This window comes from Haliaeetus leucocephalus, unplaced genomic scaffold, assembly GCF_000737465.1.
Source record: "Haliaeetus leucocephalus isolate CR32 unplaced genomic scaffold, Haliaeetus_leucocephalus-4.0 Scaffold506, whole genome shotgun sequence".
NCBI lineage: Eukaryota > Metazoa > Chordata > Aves > Accipitriformes > Accipitridae > Haliaeetus > Haliaeetus leucocephalus.
In genome coordinates this window covers 8040674-8064408 of record NW_010972942.1, presented here as the reverse complement: position 1 = coordinate 8064408, position 23735 = coordinate 8040674, and the positions used below count along the sequence as shown (strand labels likewise).

Below are 23735 nucleotides of genomic sequence, written 5' to 3'. Positions count from 1 at the left end.
GGTAAAAAAAATGGTTTTAAAAAAAAAAAAAAAAAAAAAAAAAAAAAAAAATTAGGCTGGGAGGGCAGGAAAAGCTCCACTGCAAAAATAAGGCTAACAGAGGTACTAAGAAATACAAATATGAAATGCCAGCCAAACAAAGAGTCACTGAAAAAGAACCAGATCCCATAAAAAGAGGGAAAAAAGAAGGAGCTATAAAGAAGGAGAAAGAAGTATCCTCCTAGGGCTCAGAAAGGGAAGGGAAAAAATAAGTACAAAGTCTCCATTAAAAAGATAAACGAATACCTGTATATTGTTATCATAATTTTTTCTTAGCCATCTAAAAAGCTTCAGCTTTAATCAAATATGGTCAAAGTGAAAAGACTGTTTTCAGCAGTTTTGTGTCACCCAACAATTGTTTGGAAAAGTGCAGGCATACTTTCACCATGGGAAAGGAGACTCATTACATATGCTCAAGGGATTACTGATGTATAAAATCCAAGTAAGATTTACTTTATCCCGCAAAAGTTGGGAACCTCCCAGAAATATAAATAGGAATAATATAATGAAGTTCTCAAAGAAGGCATAGAAGATTAAAAAAGGAAATGAGAAGTAAAGAATGGAAATCTAAGGAAGGAGTCAGATACCCTCATAGGAAAAATAACCCATTTGAAAAGCAGAAGTGCCATAAACATCAAAGGGAATAATGCACATATTTCAAATCAGATATAGCTAAAGGCAACAAGAGTATTCTGCATGTGTCTAAATACGAAGATATCCAAAATGCTGCTCTAGAAGGGTTTTTAATATTCAGCTATAAGAATACCCGGAAACCTAAGTTTTGATCATATGTGGAACCCAAAGCAAATGTTCCGCTAGTAAGTATTCACTTCAAAACCTTTCCAAGTACAGGACATAGTAAGTTAGGGCTAATTCAATTGGAGTTTTACATGCAGAGATTTGGCTTCAGATTTTATTTTTGGCAGTTACAAAAACGCAAAAAAAAAAAAATTTTGCTAGCTCCCAGATGTTTCAGCTTTATTTTAGTATTATTTTTTGGATGCAATTAATTCATATCAACTCACATAGAAAAGTAGGTGAGGTAGTGACAGATGGATTAACTCATCTTTTAAGCATGAATGAAGCTCTCTTACAGTGCTGATACATAACTCTAAAATAAAGGAATGACTGACATGCAGAAGGTTCCTTTTTGCTTCAATTTTCTTCAGGCCTGAACTAGGTGATACCCAGAAGCAAATGCTATGAACTAGTTGACAGACACAGGACAAGTAATCATACAACAGTTCAACATTAAGACTATCAGATTTGAAAACAAGTAGTGTTTCACCTCAGTGTTGGCAGGATAGGGGGAAAAAAACCCCTCATCTTTGGTATAATGCTGGACACGATTTCTTGTTATTCTGCTCTATGATGTATATGTACAACATACTACTCAGAATAGTACAGCCTTGTTCCAAGAAACTTCACATGGAGTTATAACACGAAGGGAAAGACAGTTACCAAATATGCAAGATAATTTTCATAAAAAGATTAGGATTCATAGGAACATATGATGGTAGTTATCCATCAACCACAGAGACTTAAATCTGTAAGACTGTTGCAGTATTTTATGGAAAAAGCTTCACATGTAATTACAAATTGCGAAGTCTGGCTATCAATAGCATTCTTCTATTACAAAAACAACGTGACCAAAAAATCAGATGGTACTTCTCAAAAAATCCAACATTGTAAAATTGATTCAAGTTACAGTTTTAGGTTGTGGGTTTTTTTTTTTCTTATCTCCCATATGGTATTTCTAGTTTTTAACAGTTTATCATTTACAACACAGAAGTAGTATATCTAGCACCTAATTTATCATTATGTTCCAAGAAAGTCTGCTTCTATTTAGTCCACACATAACAGCTTTTTGTTCACCCCACCAATTAGATATCTAACAGTTTGAAATCAGTAAGTCATCTAGCTAAACTATTTTGCAAAGTATAAATATCAACAGTTGTCTTACGCATGAGGGATTGTAGTTTTGAAAATATCCAGCATGCAAGTACAAGTTTTATCCCAGATTTCTAGGGTAAACTTTTCACCATTTAGGATGACAACATTCTCCAAACAGTTTGTACCAGACCGTGCCAGTTGTTCATTGTCTGGAAAAGATGAACAGTGCATTTGTTTATTCACATTCGACACAGTAAAATATTAACATCGTTTAACATAATTTGGTATAGTCCTACCTTGCTGCACACACCAGTACAGCTGTGCAAATATATCATCCAAAAGAACATCACTAAGTACTTCTAAATACTGTGTGAATACATCACATATTGCATAAAGTGCATGGTTGCAAGTAGTTGTCATCCATTCAGCTTTCTAGGAGGGGAAAAAAAAGTTATAACTTTAAGGTGACATTTTTAGGATACACATCCCTGCAGGCAGGCAGATATATGTATTTACTCAATCTGAATTGCCTTATAGTGACATGCAATTCCTTTCTATATCTCAAAACCCCCAAAACTTGGGAGTCCCAACTTTTGCTTTGCTAACTAGCAGGTTCAAAAAACTACAGAAACAGACAAACAACTATTCTTGGAGACCATATTATAAGACTGACAAACACTTACCATCATGAGATATTGAGTTTGACATTAAAGTTGATGTCTAACCCTAGCTCAATAGTTTAACGCCAAGCTAAGTTTTCTGTGTCTCTTCTAAATATTTTCCAGTGAATAAATATTTAGAAAGTGAGACACGTCTTTCTACAAATAGACAGAGCCTCTCAAACAGTTGACAATTTTTAGCAAACTTCTAATATTAATAATTTACACGTAACTTATACTAGTAAGCCCATTTCTGTTTCACTTCCTTGTTAAGACAGTACCTGATCCTGGTTTGGCAGGTCAAAACCTCTTTGGTTGGTCAAAAGGGTGCAGTGAAAGCACAGTGTTGTTTTATGTGGTTTTTTTGTTTGGTTGTTTTTTTTCTTCCTAGTCATCAGAAAGTTTTGAACTAGCAGAACTTATTTCTTCTAATTGTGACTTCACTGCTGATTACAAGCCTCACCCATTCGGCATGCATGTTGCCATGAAATTATGCATGTCTCAGATTCCAGACATCATGTGTAGAAGTTGCAATTCTTCTTACAAACCCTAGATATGTTGCATTTTATGCTATTCTTCTATTGTTCATAGTGTAAACTACCAGGCCTTTTATACACATGGTTTAAAAAAATGAGAAAAGTGACAATACCTCTAACAGAATGCTAATAAAATAAAGTAAGGCGACTAGAAGCACAGGTCAACCATGCAAGTTTTAGGGTTTGCCTTACATTACTTGGTAAGTTATATTACTAATTGAGTTTCCTACTGTAAATATAGATCTCATGTAAATTATCTTCCCCTGCTTTTTTCACCTCAGTCTGCTGTTCTGGCAGTTTCATATTGTCAAATATCCTGAAGACAATCCGAAACAAATCTTGCCACCAGTGTTTTTCGTAAGTATGGCCATATGTTTTCATTATTTCAAACATTACTGTTAAGCCCCTGAAATGAAGAAAGAATATATATTAAGAGTTACAAAAAGACATGCACTAGACCATGTATGTCCAACTGCAACAGCAATAACAAACTCAAATACTGTTAAGAACATTATACATTAATCTGATGTGGATCAGTCACACTAGTATACTAAAATTAAGTAGAAAATCAGCTTGTTTTAAAAAGTACTTAAAAATCACAGGCAATAGCCAGAAAATACTTTTGGGAACTGTGGTAATTTCAAATTAAAATAGGAAAATAACTTCTTTACAAAGGACCACAAAAATAAAGGAACAAGTATTTCCAGGTAAGAAGTACAGAGGTCTAGAAATGAGTATTAATCTTCACCAGCTATAAAGGGAGTCCAGATGCACAGCTTGTGTGTAGATGTGCAAATTTAAAATTATTTGTATACAACCTCTCATATTTAGCATCTGAACTGCAACAGAATACACTTTATAAGGGAAAAGCTATATTCAAGGAAAATAAGCAGGTTTTACATCAAATCAGAGTACAGCTTTGCTTTTTCAACTGTTTCTGCAATCCTCAACCAGTTAATGAGTCATGATATAAAACCAGTTTTAAAATCCTCAAAGTTAGTATGATGGGCAAGACACAGAAAGGCAGACAGGACTGGGGTCATGAGTTTTAATTAAAACCAAAAAAAGATTCCAACAGAATTTTGCTGTTGGAGTACACTAAAACAAAACTTACTCATTGCATGGAGCATTTTACATTTGTTTTAAACAGAGCAAAACCAGAAATATGACACGAGGCTTACCCCGGTCAACTATGACAAATCACTAAAATGGAATATGTAACAGGGGCATATATCATGGAATCAAACATCATACATTTATATTTACTAATGAATAGAGAGGATCAGTATTGCCACTGGAAAAATACAGATTTGGATATTAATCCAATGTAATACCTTATTTAAAAAAGGGGAGGAAGGATAGGGGAATTTAATGCATATTGACCATTTATAGTTGACCTTCCACTTTAAAATAATGCTTGCTTGTTGTATGTTAGGAAAGTTAAAAGCTGCATCCATCGCATCTGACTAAGTTGAGCTGAGCTGTTTTAAATAGTTTACAGGTTCTATAATAAACAGAAAACACTCACTATATTTTCACTTAATTAAGCTTTAGTTTATTTTCAAATGAATTATTTAAATAATTATCTTTGTGATTTCATGGCTATTCATCCTGAACAGGCACTATCTGAATTTCAACTCTAAGGAAGTGTAATACTTACCTATTTAACATAATGCAATCACAACCACATAACTTCATTATTTATTATAATGGAAGATAAAAATTTCATACATAAAGAACACAGACTTAATTTCTACATTCCAGCATCTATTTGAAAGGTTTTAAAAAGTCTGGTGTTCCCACAGTAATATCACCTAAATTACATACATAAGTCATTTTACAACCATTACATTTACTAAGAGAGTTGTTTCTATTTTGAAAGTGTAAAGTAAGCCTTTTAAAATTTGAATTACAAATACTGATTGTTACCTGGTTCTTACATCTAATTTGCATCTATTGATGATACAGGACAACTCAAATAGAATTGGGAACCATCCTCGCACCCATACTCTGTCTTCAGGAGCTACGTTCATATCATCACTTGTGTATTCCTTGAATGCCTTTAGAAGAAAACACAGGGTTATACAAAGTCGTAACAGTTATAGATTCTTCACAATAAACCACAGTTTGGACTGCAAATAACAATCTCTGCTGTACTAGTATTACACCCCAATACCTCAGGGGAGCTGGCAATCAAAATAATAATACTGAGAAGGTGAAGTGTTTTTCAAAGTAGTGCTTAGTATATTATGAAAAATAAACTAAAAAAATAAATGAGAAGATACATTCAAGCATCAGTTTTTGCTTGCAGTTCAGTCTGAGTCTGTCACTCTCTTTTTATAGAGACAGTACTGGAAGTGAGGATCTACCATAATATTTTGAGGATATCAAGCATTTTTGCATATGCCATTATCCATTCTTCACAACATTTCTCAGTAGAGAGCAGATCCTGAGATACGTTGATTTCTAGCAGCTCTCAGGAAAGCTAGCCACCAGCTGAACTGGGTGGATGGGGATAGGCAAGGGGGAATAAAAGAAAAGAAATAAATTGCTGATACTTTCAAAGCCTGTGGCATTTTATACTCCTATTGCTTCTGAATAAAGTACATTTCTCATTAATCTCTGAAACCTGAAGGGAAGCCAGTAAGGTTAGCACAAGTGGTTTTTTCTTTATAAAAGCACTATTGATTAAAGCACTTATAATTTAGTTAATACAGACTATACCTGAGGTCTATCAGATACATATTTTGCACAGTGGCGAATGAGGCGGATCGCTTCCATACTGGTATCTGGAAATGCTGCATTGCAGGCAAATTCAGACAAGCACTTTACTGCATCCTGGAATGAATCTATGGTTGCTGGGAAGTGTTTTTCAAACACAATTGCTGGGAGAAAAGTGTAAACAGAAGAAAAAAAAGTGTCATGCTTTAACATCTATTAATTCTAATATGAACTGACTGTAACAGAAGTCATGACAGACTGGTTCATTGATTGGTGCTGTCACATGCTTAAGTAGTAATAAAAACTGAAAAGTGAATGCTCAACCAAAAAAAAAAAAAATCAGCTAGAGGGCATTCTATTTTGACAGTAAATAAGTGTCTAAAATAAATCAAAGTAGCATCTAGTCTAAAGGAGGGAAATTTAACCGTTAAGCAAGAACAGAGCAATAGGCTTACTGCTTAACAATAAGTAGTCCATGTGATTAGAGCTTAAGAGGGCTACATAAAGCACAGAGTTGCATCTACAGAAGGACTTCCTCAGCAATATGGCCCTGTTGCCTTGATTTAAAATAGTCACTTTTGAGGAAAAAAAACATTCTTCATCAATGCTGAAAAAGTTTTAGAAACTTACAGAGGTTGAGACAGAATAAAGAGATCCCTTATGGCACTTAAAGCCTGAGATCTAGATGAGAACGGGAAGGAGGGGGGAAGAAAAAAAAAAAAAAAATCATAGTGCCACCTAGCTTAGCACTTTCTTCTAAGCAGGGCCATAGACAAGCACAATTCAGAAACAAGGAAAAAGATAAGCAAACAACATAATAGTAAAATGACTACACAATTTTTTTTCTGAGGGAAAAAAATTATAAAATTCTTCACTTAAATGAAAATGTACACATGAAGTAAAATTATCTAAGGCTCAACTTGTTTTTACTACAGAATGCTACAAACTGATAATTTTTTTTTTAAAAGCATAAAGGAAGAGAGGTAACTATAAACTTACTGAATTATTTTCATAAGTACTTTTCCCAGAGGATTGGTTGAAAAGTGTAAAACATTGGTTCTAAAGCATGAAGCGGGCTTTACTATACAGGTTGTAGAGCCAACAGTTAAACAAAGCTTCTCAGCCTCTGGAGTCACATACACTTTCATGATGTCTGAATATCGTCAATACTCACTGACAATGTGTCCTGTCGTCTGGAATGCAAGTTCCACTATACTTTCATCCTGATCTGAGGCTGCCAGATGAAATACTGAAAAAATGTTTTTCCAGCCAGAACGAATGTTAGCAGCCTGGGAATTTACCATCTGTGCAATACACCGTACAACCATGTCTCGAATAGTAGGAGACCTAAAATAAAATAATAAACAATAATTGTTTCAACTGTATTACACAATCAATTAGAATAGTATCATTCTCCAGCAACTGATTTTACAAAAGTAATCTGAAACACTAATTGCAAAAGTTGGTGCTTATGATCCCAGGCGACTCAGTTAATTGTACGTTATTACCTGTTTCTCTTCATGATATGTTCAAATGGTCTTAGGAAGTCCTTCTGGAATCGGAAATTAGCGAGTTCTCCCTTTTCTAAGAACTTCATTGATAATTGCCTTAATGAGTCTACTGCAAAAATAGCTACATCTTCATTGGGATTGCAGCCAACCTGATAACATAGAATAGAAATGCATAGTAAGCTTGCATCAGAATTCTTATGGATTCAGCCCAAGCTGCCTTTACATTTGATAACGGAGCACTAAGCAGTACTGGAAAATTAACAAAATTAAACAGGAGCCAGTTCCATAAACCTTATTGTTAATGCAATTCAAGAATCCCTAACCAAATCCAGCTACTGTCTACATTATATATCCTAGCATTTAAAACTTTCTAAAAATAAGCAAGCTATCTAGCAAGACTTCAACAACCTGTATTAAAAATGCATGTCAAACATTCACCTGATAAATAGTCAATTTAGACCTAAACAGAAAACAACCTCTTATCCCAAGCTTCATAAACCCCCTCACCAAGTAAGAAAACATAACTAAAGGCAGCCAGTTCTAGACCCAGATCATGATAAATAACTTAATGTGTACTCCTGCTTTTACATTTATTATATCGTGTACCTCTGTCTTCTCGCAGCCACTTCCAGCTTTACAATTTTTGTTGTGTTTTAAGCTACTTATACAGAAGGACAGAAAAAATAGTATAACTCAGATGAGCACATGCTCTTCCAACAAATCTGTTGTATCAATTGTATCAATTGTTGATCAATTGTATCAATGCAAGGAGTATGCAATATAATCATTAACAGGGATACCTTATTAAAGTGATCTCCAATAACTTCCCAGATCCTAGACCACTGTAGCCTTATCCGGCCCATATTGTAGTAAGAAATCTCTACTATCTTCTGCAAACTAAACATTCGAGGGTGGGTAGCAGACAGCAGTTCATCCATAGATACAGCACAAAGCCAGCGAACGAAATCCACTGTTAAATGACCACAAATTTTAATGCAATATTTTTCCAAGGTTTAAGACAAAGCTGCTTTATGGGTTGGGGGGGGGGGGGGGAGGGGGGAGATAAAACCTACCAATAGCATTTCCATCCAACCTTGTAGATCCTGTAAATATTCTGTAAAGTGCAGTTTAAGACATTGTTACAATTTCTTAAAAAAGCACCTATTAAACATGCATTCAAGTTTTTTTTAAAATATACATAGAATTAGCAATTGTGGAAAAATACTGAGCTTTGAAAATAAAATCAGAAATATTTCAATTATTTCTAATATTTAATATATGCATGGAGGCTGGGAGGTGAGCATCGCTGCTATTCCTATCCTCTCATTGACAGGGACTGATGAATAATGTCAGTAGTTTAGAAACTATTCAGCCCTGCTCCAAATATGAAGTCAAACTTCTCCAGACTACACAATTCCTATTTGCCATGACAAATAGATACTTGAAAACTTCTCATTATGAAGCGGGGAGAAATACTGCAAACATAAAGAGCTATTATCCGTTTGACATTAAGACTCCAGTTCGCTTGATGTGATTTTACTGCAAGGCAACTTTCATTGAACTGACATCGATCTTGCTGTCTATACTCAATCACAGGAATGCTTGTAAGCCTTCAGAATGATACCCCTTTGTGATTGTCAATTTTGACAACCATTAAGAAAATGACATTTTCTGATTTCTTATATGCTGAGAGAGCAAGATCCACTAACACTCCAGTCTGATCAGTACTTTACGATATAAACAGGGAATGTTTATGATATGTATTACGCCTGATGAAATCCAGTTATGATAAATATGATTCATAGAAAAGAAGACGAATAATAATTTTGGTAATTTCAGACAATATCTACATAATCTAGAGGAAAGCAGGGAGTCAGTAATTATATTTAGGAGAAAAAGGGTCTGTCAGTAATGCTCCCTGTACTAAGGCAAAATGAGATTTGCTATGTGTTACTATTTGCTATATGTCACCGGACAGTACAGCAGTCTTCATTCTGCAACTCTCCTGCAATAATTTTATATCAGTAAAAAGGCTTCTTGCTTAATCTTTGTTCTGTTCCTTCTTGCAAAATTACTTCTGCTCCACAAAAAAGGAAAAAAACCACAAAACCAAAAAGCACTTTAATATGATAATATTTATGTAATTTTTTCCAAATAGGGATAAAGTAATAATGTCCGATTATTAGCACAGGGTATTCAAATATTGCTTAAAAACCTTGAAGTGGCAACAGCAAATTTAATACAATACCTGTCTACAGCAACGACAACACTTTGGGAGCTAGTTTCACCAATGGATTCCTGAATACTTGCTATCTGCTTCCAGTCCACGTTTCCACCAACTAGTGAACAAAATTTGAAAAATGCGTAAGAGATAACACAGAAAGGGCTAGGAATAAAGAAGAAGAGAAGTTGTGCCACTACCAGTACAATTAAATGCATTTTTAATTCACAAAAAAGAGAAGTTATTAATTTCCCTTGCATAAGCTGGTGTAGTGGTTTAACCCCAGCCAGCAACCCGCAGCCGCTCACTCACTTCCCGTCCCCTGCCCCAGGGGATAGGGGAGAGAATCAGAAAGAAAAAAAAAAGTAAAACTCGTGGGTTGAGATAAGAACAGTTTAATAGAACAGAAAGGAAGAAAATAATAACAATAATAATAACAATAATAAAATGACAATAAAAATAATAAAAGGATTGGAATATACAAAACAAATTATGCACAATGCAATTGCTCACCACTCGCTGACTGACGCCCAGTTAGTTCCCGAGCAGCGATCCCTCCCAGGCCAACTCCCCCCAGTTTATATACTGGACATGATGTCATATGGTATGGAATACCCTTTTGGCCAGTTTGGGCCAGCTGTCCTGGCTGTGTCCCCTCCCAACTTCTTGTGCCCCTCCAGCCTTCTTGCCGGGTGGGCATCAGAAGCTGAAAAAATCCTTGACTCAGTCTAAACACTGCTTAGCAACAACTGAAAACATCAGTGTGTTATCAACATTCTTCTCATACTAAACCCAAAACATAACACTATCAGCTACTAGAAAGAAAATTAACTCTATCCCAGTTGAAACCAGGACAGCTGGGCATCTCAGTGAACAGTTGCATGTTGGTTTAAATCCTAATTCTCTAGATTCTCTATCCATGTATAAACTATTAGTCCCAGAAAATCATCCACATTTGGAACAATTGTGTGAATAGATAAAAGTGAAAAAAATTCAAAAGCACAAGAACAACCTTTTTCTCTCCATCTTTCAATGGATCTTTGGTAATTCTGCCACTGAAAATACACAACATATGATAGAGAATTCTGCACAGAGGAGAACTTCCCACACTTTATTAGCAGCAAGTGAGTAAATCTATCCTGATAGATTTTCTTTTTAATCATTCACAGAGAAGAGCTCCCACCAAAACTTCATCTTAAAGCTACATCTCAAGTACAGCAAAATTATCACCTTACAGTAGTGAAAAAACCCTATAATTAAAAATAGCAATATTTATTTTGGAGGCTAGTAACTGTAATGCACACCTGCGAAAGATCATGTTAAGAAAATGCTAACTTCACAACAAGCAAATTTCTGAAATTCCTGGCAATCTCTAAGCCCCCCTTCACCCCCCATCAAAAAAAGAGCAGGAATCTTGCAACCATTCTGGGTAATTCCACCTACCCTGTATTTAGGTTTTTTTCTTAAACAGTCTGTCAGACAGGTAGGGGAGAACAGAAGACTGAAAGAAGTCCAGCAGTTCTGTTCTCAGAGCTTTGCAGAGACAAAAAGTTCTCATGTTTCAGACTGACTCCCAAAAGTCTGCCTCTAAGCCTTGTTGTGCTTCACACTTGGAGGTGGCTGGAGATGACTGGCTGTCAAAGCCAGATAAACTGACCCATCTGAAGTATTTTTCTAAGGCATTTATGGAGTAACCTTTCTGTGCATACATATGTAATCTTATACTAGTATTTCAGCAACTTATAATACTGTTGGGTTTGACCAAGACTTCTCTTCTAAGCACACAAGCTACAAGTATCAATTAGCTTTAATCTTGGTAATGCTTCAGCTAAGAAACATATCAAACAAGCAGCTGTGTGAAGTGAGTTTGAAGGGCTGTTTCCAAGAAGTCAGGTAACCCTTACAACTCTGCCAGTTTACATGAGAATTCCTTATTATTGTAGGATTTATAATCAATGCTTGAAAACCTGAACAGATAGCAGATTTATATTCCAACAGTTATGACATCCTTTACAATGAAACAGTCACCTATATAATTCTGCTTTATGTAAAACTGATTCCTCAGATTCCCATTGTCCAAGAGGATTTCTGGTTACCTAAGAAGTACACTTTAGCTATGACCTACTCACAGCACCAAGTTTTGTCTTTCAACTTTGTGAATAGAAACTACAGCAGAAGCAAGCTGAACTTCACAGTTACAACTCCAAGACAGACAACATTCCTACCAAAGAAGCAATGGAATAGATGCTTATTTGTTTACTTTTACAACCCACATGCTTGTGATGCCTTGAATTTTCAAGTAAAACAAAAAAGAGCTACAGCAGGAAGATAATGCAAGAGCGATGAAGACATTCAAATGTAGATGCCTGAAGAGTGCACACCTGAATCCTTGTTCAGGCAGCAAATAAGCAAAGGTGTTTTGGGGGTTGATTTTGTTTTGTTTTTTTTAAAAAAACCACACAATTCTAACTTCAGCAGGAAGAGTGAATGCTGCTGCTTTTGAGTGAAGAGTGAATGCATGTCTGATTTTGCAAGCAGGTTTGAAAGATGAAGCTTCTGTGTCACCAGCCTGCAACTTCACTTACTCTAATTAGACAACTATTTTCCTATAAAATATGTGCCTGTATATATGGACATATGCACTATGGGTTTTTCAAAGGAATTTAGGTTTATAGGAAGGTTGCCTGAAAGCCATAGTTCCAAAGGATACTTCAGAGTGATTATAGAAAGAAAATTAAAGTATCTGCAACACTGGACGTGTAGAGAAGAGTGAAAAATTTCAGAGTTGAGAAAATGACTATGTTCTAACAGCCCCCGAGTGCATGAAAACCAAATTCCTTTGAGTTAGGCATTTTCCTGTAAGACTGAAGTGATATTATTATTAAAAAGAAAAAAAGAAAAAAGAAAGAAAACCATTAAGTTTCCATATGTGCATTGTAACAAGTATTCCAGAAATTCAATTCAGAGAGAAACATTTTATGGATTTGGGTATAGACTATTTTCCTTAGAAATGTAGTTGACAAGAGAGGAAAGAAGTCTTTATGAGCTGGATCTACACCAACGACTAGCAAGTATGATTTAGAGACACCTGACTACAGTTTACATTCTTCAGCTATTAGGACTTAAAATTTTTAAAGGCCAGTCATTTCAGCATAGAGAAACTGCCAGCATTTGGAAATAGCAAAGTTGGATAGGTCATCAGGGAACACTAAACTGTAGGATGCATATTAGAAGGGCAGGAAGAAGCTCAGTATATGAGATGTTGGCAGACACATTAATTTCCAGGCATAAGGTTTCCCTTCAGCAGCTCTTGGCAAGGTGAGGGGAGTACATAGAGGCAGGCCAAAGGAGAGCAGAATGGAAAGAAAAGGACTGACTGCAGAATAAGAAAAACTGTCTGAGGAGAACACAAAGCCAGATGATTAGGACTAGTTGAGGGCTAAGATCAAGGCAACTAGCGAAACAATCATTACTCCTAGAAAAAGTTACAGGAAAAATTGAGGGAACACAAAGCTTTGCTCGGCTGCGGGTGAAGTTGTTCAAAAGGCAGGAGATACTGAGCATCATACTAAAATTGAGACTTTCTAACAGTCAAATGGAGTTATACATACTTTCTTGATGGTTCCACAGTTTCCTAATGCCCTACACCTGTATGTCGTTAACTGTGTTCCCATTAAATAAATGAATAAATAAATAAATAAAATGAAATCAACATTTTTAAGATAATTTAAGGTAAGATTGGTATACTTTTCTAGGAGGATAGGAAACAACATCTCATTAATGGAGTAAATTTTGGCTCTTAGGCCAACCTAAAAAAAGCACTTATTGAGTACCGAAGTAACCAGAAGAGGAGGAAACAGAATTTCAGAATTTAAGCTAAACTAATCTCCCACTTGGATTGAATACTGCGTTTTTCTTGCAAAGTTTCATAACACAATGCTTAACCTACACATACTAGCTTGCCTATTTGGTAAAATACTTTGTGCACTAACATTGCAGTATTATTAAATCTGGTCATACCATCAGCAATCCATTCTTACTTGGTCAGCTATATTTTAATAAAAATCAATAATGTATCATTTTCTTATATCTCCCACTCTCCCATTCTAGCAATAATACTTAACAGAGTAAAACAAATATTCCAGAAACAGGAATAGGTCTATTCAAAGCCTACAACAATTTTACAAGGACTACTTCACAGTCTCATCTCTGAACCTCACAGTCAATAATAACGAAAACAAAGGACAAACTTTAGTATCTGTCTGAACAATGCCAGTTAAATTAAATACTTCATATCTGCATTACTTACCCAGTCCCAGCCCCACAAATTCATCAGGTGCCTGATCTTTTGTTCCAGTAAAAGAACCTTCCCTGCCACGTACTGTCCCTGAGATGTAGCGAGGTTTTACTCCAGTTCCTATTAACTGTGCCAGTTCAAGTTGACTGATGCATTTCAGAATCTATTCCAGAGAATAAAGAAGTTGTTACAAAAAGCAGTTTGAAATAGTAAAAAATAAATAAATAAAAATCTTTAGGCAGATCTTTAGAAAAAAAGAATTCTAAACACTCAAGGTCAGGCAAGTATTTCTATTCTTGTGTCTAAAATGAATATTAATTTAAATACTATCAGATTAGTCTCTCACAATTTTATGTACAGAAGTATATACTTGGCACTTATCTAAAAAACACTGTATTTATGCACAAACAAGTACACTACTGTGTTCAAAATCAGTACATGTGCTTTCTTACAGTTTAAGTACAAATGACTCTTGTACCTCATGCCAGGAATTTCCTAAATAGTTTCCATCTGTATGAGCCACTGTGATGAGAGTTTTAATTGTGTCAATATTCTTCTGCTTCATTTCAGTAATACCAGAACTCACTGTAAGTAACGTAAATCTTGCTAATGCTTGGACATAGGCATCTCTTTCCAGCTACAAATGGGAGGAAAAAAAAAAAAAAAAGGAAAAATTGTCTTGTAAGTATTTTCTCAGTTTCTTGTTCTTAGTACAATCTGTGTGATTCCAGTAACTATATTGTTTACCTTTCTCTTCCTAGAACTAATTTCCAAAGCATTCTACATAGTGAAAACATCTTATGTTCTTCTGGAGTAAGCTGTGGGATAAAATCATGCTCCCTCTATTCAGGAACACAAAGTGTATGTCTGACAGCATAGAACACAGAGGTGGTTGTTAGGTTTCTCGGTTTGGTCTTTTGGGGGGGGCTTTTTTGGGGAACAGCATGCTGTTTCAGAAGCAATGTGGCTTCTTAGCTAAGCTTTTAGTATTCTTTTACTATACCTGGACCTACTCTGAAAATGCTGCCTTAGCAGACTCTCTCAAGTTGTAGGATTTTTTTTGGCAACAGAATCTAAATAATGTATCTAAAAGGCATGTTTTGCCAATTCCACAAAACTGCTCAAAATACTTGATTTAATCTACACCATTTGGAGCACCTCAAACAGCAAGTGACCTATAATCTAGGCAGATGAAAACAATCTCACAAAAAAGAACATTCCACATGTAAGTACCCAATTTTTATGTATAGGGTATCTATAAACACCAAAGGAAATTCCTCAGATCTCATATGAATTTATTACAATGGTAAAAAGGGGATTACAGCTGAGCTCAGAAGTGCATTTTACTGTCCTCTTATGTATGATCCAAGGCCGTAAAGCGAAATGGTTGTACAGAGAAACAAATGACAGCTATGAAATATATTTAACTGTTTGGATGTTTAAGACTATTTTGAAATAAAAAAAAAAAATCACCGAGCACATAATAAAACCACATATAAAATATTTCCAAAAAAATCCCAGGAAGAATGTGTGTTTCATAGAGAAAATACAAGTGCCACAACAGTGGCAATGATCGAAGGGATGGATTCTCACAGAGCCACGTAGCATGGCTGCTGTGTTCAAAGCCAACTACTACTACAGGGTCCACTGGCAAAAGGCACAGCAAATGATGTATAAACACAGAAATATGGCAGTTTCATGGAAAGAGTACTAAGCAAAGAAGCTTTAGAGTCTACAAACTCTGTATCTTCTGTAAAATGAAAATGTTTTCTGTCCTACGTTCCTTCTCTGTGTTCCATACAGATATTCCCCCTCTACCCCTTTTTTTAAGCCATCAAAGTAGGAGAAAAACAACTAAACAATGTGTCCATCAAACAGAAGGTAAAAATGGATGATACAAGCAAATTAAGCACATCCTTTTGAAACACATCTTGTCCCAGATGCTTAAAGACAAAAGCCAGACTGTGTGACAGTCTAAGATTAAAAGCATAAATAATTAAAAACAGAATCTTTAATTGAGGTTTTAGAAGTGAACATGCATAGCTTAAACTATATTGTGTACTTTGGGAATTTTCTTAAAACTAAAAGCCTCCAGTTCCCTCGATTACCTCTCAAAGTGTGTAATGTTAACTGTTCTTAGACACCAATCTTAACTTCCGTATGTTTATTCAGTGAAATAGAAAAGTTGCCAGCACCAGTTAAGCACAAGAGGAAAAACCTGCTTCCAACAGAAAAGACCTATACAGATTTTCCAGTCTCCTTCAAACCACCAGAACTATCTGGCATCTGAAGTCAGACAACACTGCTGTCTAATCAGGAACTTGTGCAATGGAATCATCCTGTAATGTACTGAAATCATCAACAAACCAGTATTGTTTTTAACGATATCAACAAAACAGAATTCCCATAGGAAACCAAGAAGGAATATCATTTATATTGAAAATACAAAAACAAGTTTTTACATTTCAGCAAATGAGAAGTTTTGGTTTTGAAACACCTCCAGTTCAATCAAGTTTGTCCTAAGGCAATGGAAGGGCACGACTGATTCTGGTACAACCTTGGAGCATGGGGATCTTAGTGTAAACGTGTCCTTGTCCTCCCCACTCAAGGCAGAACATTGCAAGACTGGGAGCTGACCTCTGCAGCTGCTGAAACTGGTATTTGTACCAGTTTCACTTTCACAGATTAGAAACAAAAATAACAGGAACGTGAATTTCATTGAACAGCTGCAGGCTCCAGGGAACGCTTTGTTAATCAAATTTTTAAGTTTGTTCAGTTCAGAGTGGGGGTGGGAGGGAAAATGAAGTGAAAAGACAGAGGAAGGAAACCTTACATGATCTCAGATGGGCTTTTTTAAGCAGCTGTATCAGAGGTCCCACTGTGCATTTCCACATTAGTGAAAAAAAGTTATCTAATTTGTTAAATACAAGTGCAAGGGGAGAGGGAAGCAAAGCATTCACTATCGTATCATAGTTCAACAGTTTTTACTTAAAGTTAGTCTTATAAGGTTGTTGGTTTGGTTGGTTGGGTTTTTTTAAAATGTTTTCAATGTACGCATGAAATAATGCAATGTCAAACATAGGAATTTTGCTTGCCCCTCTCTTCAGCTACCCCTACAATGGGCTTATGGCAGACCAGTAGTCCATTTGTTAACTAATAGTCTGCAATAACATAATACTATATTCACTACTGATGATTTTAAAATGGAGGGGAAGCAAAAAGCCCACCCAAATTTAATCAGAATTAAGCTCTGGAGCCAGAGAGTCTGGAATTCTTGGCATTGTGCTTGATGCAAGATACATTCATGCGTTACATCAGGAATGACATTTCCAGTGCCATAACTGTTAAAATGGCATCCAATTATAGAAGTCTCAGATTAGTATAATCTCTCTGAAGTTGCGAACAACATTTCAAACACAGTTCACAGAGATACTATTTTACATATGAAACAGGATTGAAAGACTTCTTTTATGAAACCTCAGAACAAAGCTAAACAGTTTTGGAACAAAACTAGAAAGAAAGTACTTTGACATAAAAGTAGTCAACTTGTGGGGAAACAAAAATTCAGTACACAGGCATGGCAGCAGTTACTACAAAACACCAGGAAAAATAAAGGTTACTTTATTTAAAACACCTCCAATGAAGTATCAGATGAAGTAGTAATTGCAGAAGCGGGCAGCCCCTAGGTATGGCAGTGCATAGCTTCAGCAACAAGGACTCTTAGATCCCCACTAACATTTGCTGGAACATAAATCAAAGTATTGTCTCAATCTTAAATTTTTTACCTGAATGTTGAAAATGCAAGCAATCCTGATTGCACATCGTATACCCTCCAAACAAAGAGAGGCAACTTCTGTGTCATCACAGTCCTGTAGACCCACACTGAATGCAGCTAGAAAAGGTGTCCATGCCAACTGGAATGTACACAAAATAAAAGTTACATTAGCAACTGTTAGTACTTGAAGGGAGTGTTATAGTTTCAACGTCTTGCTAAAGTGTAAATTCCGTCCTTAATTCACATTATTAACCTTGAAGGTGCCTTTTGCCAAAAGAAATGGAATAGAATAAACATGAGACATTGAATAGGACAGAAGTATGTTTAGAAGAGACATGAGACATAGAATAGGATAGAAATAATGCAGACTGATGCTCCCCTCCGAAGCACTCTCCCTTTCCCTCAGCAACCAACACACACAACCATCTTCAGATAGCTGGAAAAAAAACAAACCCCAAAGCTATGTCAGTTAAATGTCTATTGGAGTTTTGGTATTGCTGGGGTGACCTTTATCTTTGCACAGTGAGAAATAGTCAATACTTATTGCAAGAACCAACACAATGTATAATAGATTCTTTTATGATGAAAAGTATGTACTTAAATAAGACAAGTTTGTCCTGATAACACCAGAAGGAAAAAAAAAAGAGGTAGGGTAAAATAGGGCAGCAAACTTTATTAGACAACAACAGTAGGAGACAGGACATGACTCTTTCCTTGATTTTTCTGCTGTTAATTTTGTTGCCCTCGGCCCTCCACCTTTTTGCATCTAAGCCACTGTTGATGTTTCCCATTCCTCTTGCCTTAGGTGGGACTCAGAGTGTAATACACTCAACTAAAAGTTATTGCAGGAGAGTCCATGTGGTCCCCTCCTCATAGTCAAGGCTCCCTCTCCCACAAGCAGAAAAACCAGTCAGAAGATGCAGAGGATCTTGCTGTAACTACACGTGGTTATAGAGAGAAAACCCCAGGGTATTCAGCATAATTTTAGAAATAATTTTACCTGAAGTCTCCCCAGATGAAATACAGAGTCAATGGGCACAGGAGGGAGCAACAGATATCACACTTAATTTCATCATAAAATGATGCACCACAGAGCTTTGGTTTCATTTAAGCCAGCAATTCCAAAAGCACTACCTCAGAAAAGCATTTAACACTTGCACACACCAAACCGTAACTCTGGGACAATATTAAAGGCACCACACAAATTCCTAGATCCAGGACTTAATCCCCTATTGCATGACCTTTAAAGGTCCCTTCCAACCCAAACTCTTCTATGGCTCTGTGTTTCAGAAGTGCATGTTTCTTCTCCTCCCCTTTCTAATTTTTCATTCCTATTGAAACCAAAACTAATCTTAAAAATTGCAAAACTTTCTTAATACTTTCTTAAGAACTATGTAGAGATCTTTATAGTATGCTTTATAACTAGATGCATGCTGTTATTTATAATAGACTATTTTGTCATTAAAGGTGAAAATTAGGTCTCTAAAATAGACAATCAATTTGGGGCTGCTTAGGGGATGTATAAAGTACATTTTTTTTCTGTTTTAGTCATTTAGCAAATCTGTCTGTAAATACAGTTATAATGATAAGTTTTATGCTGGCATCAATGGGTGAAAGAGATACCCAGAAATTTATATAAAGTTTTGCTAAAATAAAAATTAAAAATTCTAAATGAAAAATGTGAAATTAAATATTTAACTTCCACAGTTCTCACTTTTTTGAGAAGACAGCTCTCTGTTCAACATATTACATTGTCCTCAGTACTTCAATTAGTTTATGAACTTCCTCAAGTAAAAACACTTCTAATTCTTAGCACATTCACAAAAGACATTTAGGGTGTTAATCTACCCTGATGCTTCATAGTTTGATCCTTTGACAATGGATTTTGCAATTGTACTTTTCAAATACTAAATGCTAGGAATGTTATAGAGTAATAGGGCTGGTATCTTAAGGAAAAATAAGTCTATGAATTTTACAGATGTCTGCATGCAAGTTATTTCATTTCAGCCTTAAAGAAGTCAAGAGAGAGAAATTATGTCCAGTACACCTCTCTCAAGTGACACCCTGACAGCAGATCTTAAACAAGGGCTTCATTTAGCATTATTCTGTACAGAGTACTATCCTACTTTTACTAATATGGTGATAAAAGAACTCAGAAGTTTCATGGACAGCAATCTTACAGCTAGATCCTCAGAGTGCCCAGGTGGCCAAGAAGGCCAACAGCATCCTGGCCTGCATCAGAAATAGCATGGCCAGCAGGAGCAGGGAGGTGATTGTTCCCCTGTACTCAGCACTGGTGAGGCTGCACCTCGAGTCCTGTGTTCAGTTTTGGGCCCCTCACTACGGGAAAGACATTGAGGTGCTGGAGCGTGTCCAGAGAAGGGCAACCAAGCTGGTGAAGGGCCTGGAGCACAAGTCTTGTGAGGAGCGGCTGAGGGAACTGGGGTTGTTTAGCCTGGAGAAGAGGAGGCTGAGGGGAGACCTTATAACTCTCTACAACTACCTGAAGGGGGGTTGTAGTGAGGTGGGTGCTGACACTCTTCTGTCAGGTGGCTAGAGATAGGATGACAGGAAATGGCCTCAAGTTGCGGCAAGGGAGGGTTAGGTTGGATATTAGGAAAAAATTCTTCACCAAAATGTTTGTCAAGCACTGGAACAGGCTGGCCAGGGAAGTGGTAGAGTCTCCATCCCTGGAGGTATTCAAAAGACGTGTAGATGTGGCATGTGGGGACATGGTTTAGTGGTGGACTTGGCAGTGTTAGGTTAACGGTTGGACTAGATGATCCTAAGGGTTTTTTCCAACCTAAATGATTCTATGATTTGTGAGCCTGGGCCCGGAGCTCAACCTGACGCTGCAGCACATCACTCCAGGGAACCATTTATTTATTATAATGGTAGTGGTCTGAGACCTTACCTCCCTGGAGCAGTTCACAAAGGAGTCATATGGGTACCACTACTTGCACAAGGGCAGCAGATGAGAGCGCATAGTAAGGGTGCAACAATTTATTTCAGTAGCAGTTAGCTGTAATGAGTTAGTTATGCCAAAGACCATGTCCAATAGCATACTGCGGCAAAATACACTACTGAACAGACTTTCTATCTACGAATCTGACTCACTGGTGTGGAAAAAGTATTCAGGATGCAGACAGCTTTGCACCTACGCAATTGTGAAAACAGGTGTTTAGAATAATGGTTTAATAATACAGGGTCCAGCTACCTCCTCCAAAACTAGATGACAGTCCTAGCCTTTCTGAAATATTAATTTGCAAGACACAACATTAGACGGAAGTTTGTTATGATAATTGCTCCCCCAAAATGCAATGAAGTAATCACCCTTAGGAGGAGGAGTAGGAGGGACTCAAACAATGAACTGGGATTAAACATTTCTCATTTTCATAATTCTGCTGTTTTGACTACACCTCTACACCTGAAATAAAAATCCTATCATTTCAAATTTTTAACTATTCCCTGTACTTTTGTCCCCTCGACATACTCCTCATGACTCCTCCATTATATCAAGATGCTGCTGCTATCAGCATAGAAACTTCTTAAATCCCAGGGTAAACAAAACTGGAGTAGACGGCTCAAAATCCCTTCTTTCCTGTAGCAAGTTAAATAACTTACAAAATGATCAAAACATAGCAGACACAAATCTTTAGTATTTTCAACAAATCCTGTCAGTATTTTGTATTAAGGAACTCTGTTGATATTCTAGGTAAACATTTAAACATGTATCTCACCTTAAACATAGGTCTCACATGCTCCAGGTGTGTTGCACTAGTAAAAGGTGCCTGAACGTGACTCACTGCCTCCATAAGAGCTTTAGCTGTTTTAGCCATTTGTTCCATTTCCAAATTATATAGGAGTCTTCTCTGCTTTTCACTAGCAACACCTGTAAACACATTTTTTTCCTCTCATTTGTGCATCTTTAGGAGTGGTGTCTTCAGGAATATAATAATTTTAAATTTTTCATTCAGTGCCATACTCAGATGCATTTTTTATATTATCTTTACTTTCTGAAATTACCAAACCAGCAATATATCTCTTTTACAATACAGATAAAATTTAACGTAAGGCAAACTTACATATGAAATGTAACCTAATTTTAAACCTTTACAGAATTTTAAGATTGGCACAACAAACATTTCTTCTCCATCACCTCAACTGACAGCAAAAATATCACATCCAGTAAGCTAAATTCAAAGTGAACAGAAGTTTCATAGCAATCCATCAGCACAGAAAATAACAATAAAAATAAGTGGACATCCTTTTTCTGAGGGAGAACTACCTTAATCACCTTTTCATTTCAATAATGGAAACTCCATCTCATCAAGAAAGTGAAACCCAAGTAGAATGTAATAATCAGCTTCTTTAAAATTACAATAAAAGATGATTAACATTATGTTAATCAAACAAATATTGAAAATAAGAGGGATTCTTTTTTCCAGATGCAAATTTCTTGTAAGCAGTCTGCTCATGAGGCTAACCTAGGATGTAAAAGTATACAAATTTGACTATGTTGGGAAAAAGTCAAGTGTCTCAATGTTCTCTGGGGAAAAGCTAAAACGAGTAACATTTGAATCTTCACATTGTGCAGAACACAAAAAAAGTTTTTCTGGTATTTGAAAGAGGAAAACATAATTAATTTTAAAAGTGCATAAATTAGGGCCCTACAAACCAAATAATGCAACATTTTTGAAGATGACAGACTGGTTATTGCAGAAAAACACCACCGTTACCTTAGAAATAGAAGGCACAGTTACTGTGTTTGTTCTGCACTATGCCCATCAGCAACACTGTTACTTCATAAAGCCCTCATAAGCATTTCCCTATGCTGCTGTTCCACAGCAAAACCTGTCTTCTCCATGGTCAATGCACTGAATACCAAGAATTCAGATGCAAAGAGAAGTGAAAATAAGCAGTTGCATTTAACACAGATTTGAAGGTAGAATCGTGCATTTATGTTAATGGATATGAAATTAGAAGTTAGGACTCATTTTGAGTTAAGTAAGTGGTGCTTGGCTTCATTCATCTCTCATTTTGAAAAGGAGATAGCTTCATGAAACTGAAGAGCCAACACTTTTAAATAAAGCTAACTTTGCAACTACTTACTTTGTTTACTGGATTTTGTGGGTATTGTTAATTCTTTTGTTTCTTTCATTGAAATCTTCTTTCCAGCTATTTCATTATAGATAGCAGACAAATATTCTTCAGGGAGATCTTTACTGTCATTGATACCTCTATTCATTTTAATATACTGTTCTTTTGTCATTTTATTCTTAACCTGAAACCCAGAAAAGCTATTAATATCAACAAATAAGGCAAGTTTATAGCAGTTACAATGCTGCCTATAAAGCAGCCAAACAGATGAAAAGTTACCAGCAAAGACAAACCTGCTGATTCAGAAGACATTTTTAACTATCCAACATATGCAAGACTACACTGTCAAATCTACAAAATAATGCAAGGCCATGCGGACATTACAACACTCACGAACATTCAGTAGGATCCGCAGATCAATTAGACATACATTTAAAAAAAAAAAAAAAAGAAAAAGTTTTTTATCTTGTCATACAGACCAGACTATCTATTTTAAACATAATCCCATAATCCCTTAAGAGTTCAATACTCTTTCCAGATTTTTCTTAAGTAAATCATGATGTCTTATCACTGCAACTTTGAATATTATGCACTGCATAAGTTAGCTGTATTTATCAAAACAAAGCTGTGTTATTTTTTTCAAAAAGACTGAAATCAGGAGCAGATTTGTGTTAAAATCACCTGGTAAGTAATTACAAAAGTTCTGGGTTTGACTGTAGGTTACATCATTACTGTGAGTGCCGTAATATGAAGGCAAATCCACACAATTTCTATTCAACACAGAGTAGGGACATGATACCTTACAGAAAGGTCTAACCAAAACAACTTAAAAATCTCAACACCCATGAAACAATACTGTTACTTAAAGATGCACACATTTAAGCTACCATATTTCTTACAAACATACTGGTGTTAAATTGAACATCAAGCTTTTACAACTACATTCTCACAAAGCCTGAAAGTTAGATGTCTATAGATTACAC

At 36.0% G+C, this 23735-nt stretch overlaps 1 protein-coding gene across 1 annotated transcript in view; it reads right to left on the bottom strand.

The window, feature by feature from the left end:
* ARFGEF1 (ADP-ribosylation factor guanine nucleotide-exchange factor 1 (brefeldin A-inhibited)) overlaps positions 1-23735 on the bottom strand; it is a 101668-nt gene that overhangs the window by 11209 nt on the left and 66724 nt on the right. The window contains exons 17-31 of the mRNA XM_010575930.1: positions 22765-22936; positions 21393-21544; positions 17663-17791; positions 14356-14514; positions 13890-14040; positions 9608-9698; positions 8433-8473; positions 8160-8329; positions 7357-7508; positions 7023-7195; positions 5852-6012; positions 5057-5187; positions 3404-3533; positions 2229-2364; positions 2003-2141 (exon numbers count right to left, since the gene is read on the bottom strand). Of these exons, the coding sequence (XP_010574232.1) occupies positions 2003-2141; positions 2229-2364; positions 3404-3533; positions 5057-5187; positions 5852-6012; positions 7023-7195; positions 7357-7508; positions 8160-8329; positions 8433-8473; positions 9608-9698; positions 13890-14040; positions 14356-14514; positions 17663-17791; positions 21393-21544; positions 22765-22936 (2087 nt within the window). The remainder of the gene's footprint in view (positions 1-2002; positions 2142-2228; positions 2365-3403; positions 3534-5056; positions 5188-5851; positions 6013-7022; positions 7196-7356; positions 7509-8159; positions 8330-8432; positions 8474-9607; positions 9699-13889; positions 14041-14355; positions 14515-17662; positions 17792-21392; positions 21545-22764; positions 22937-23735) is intronic.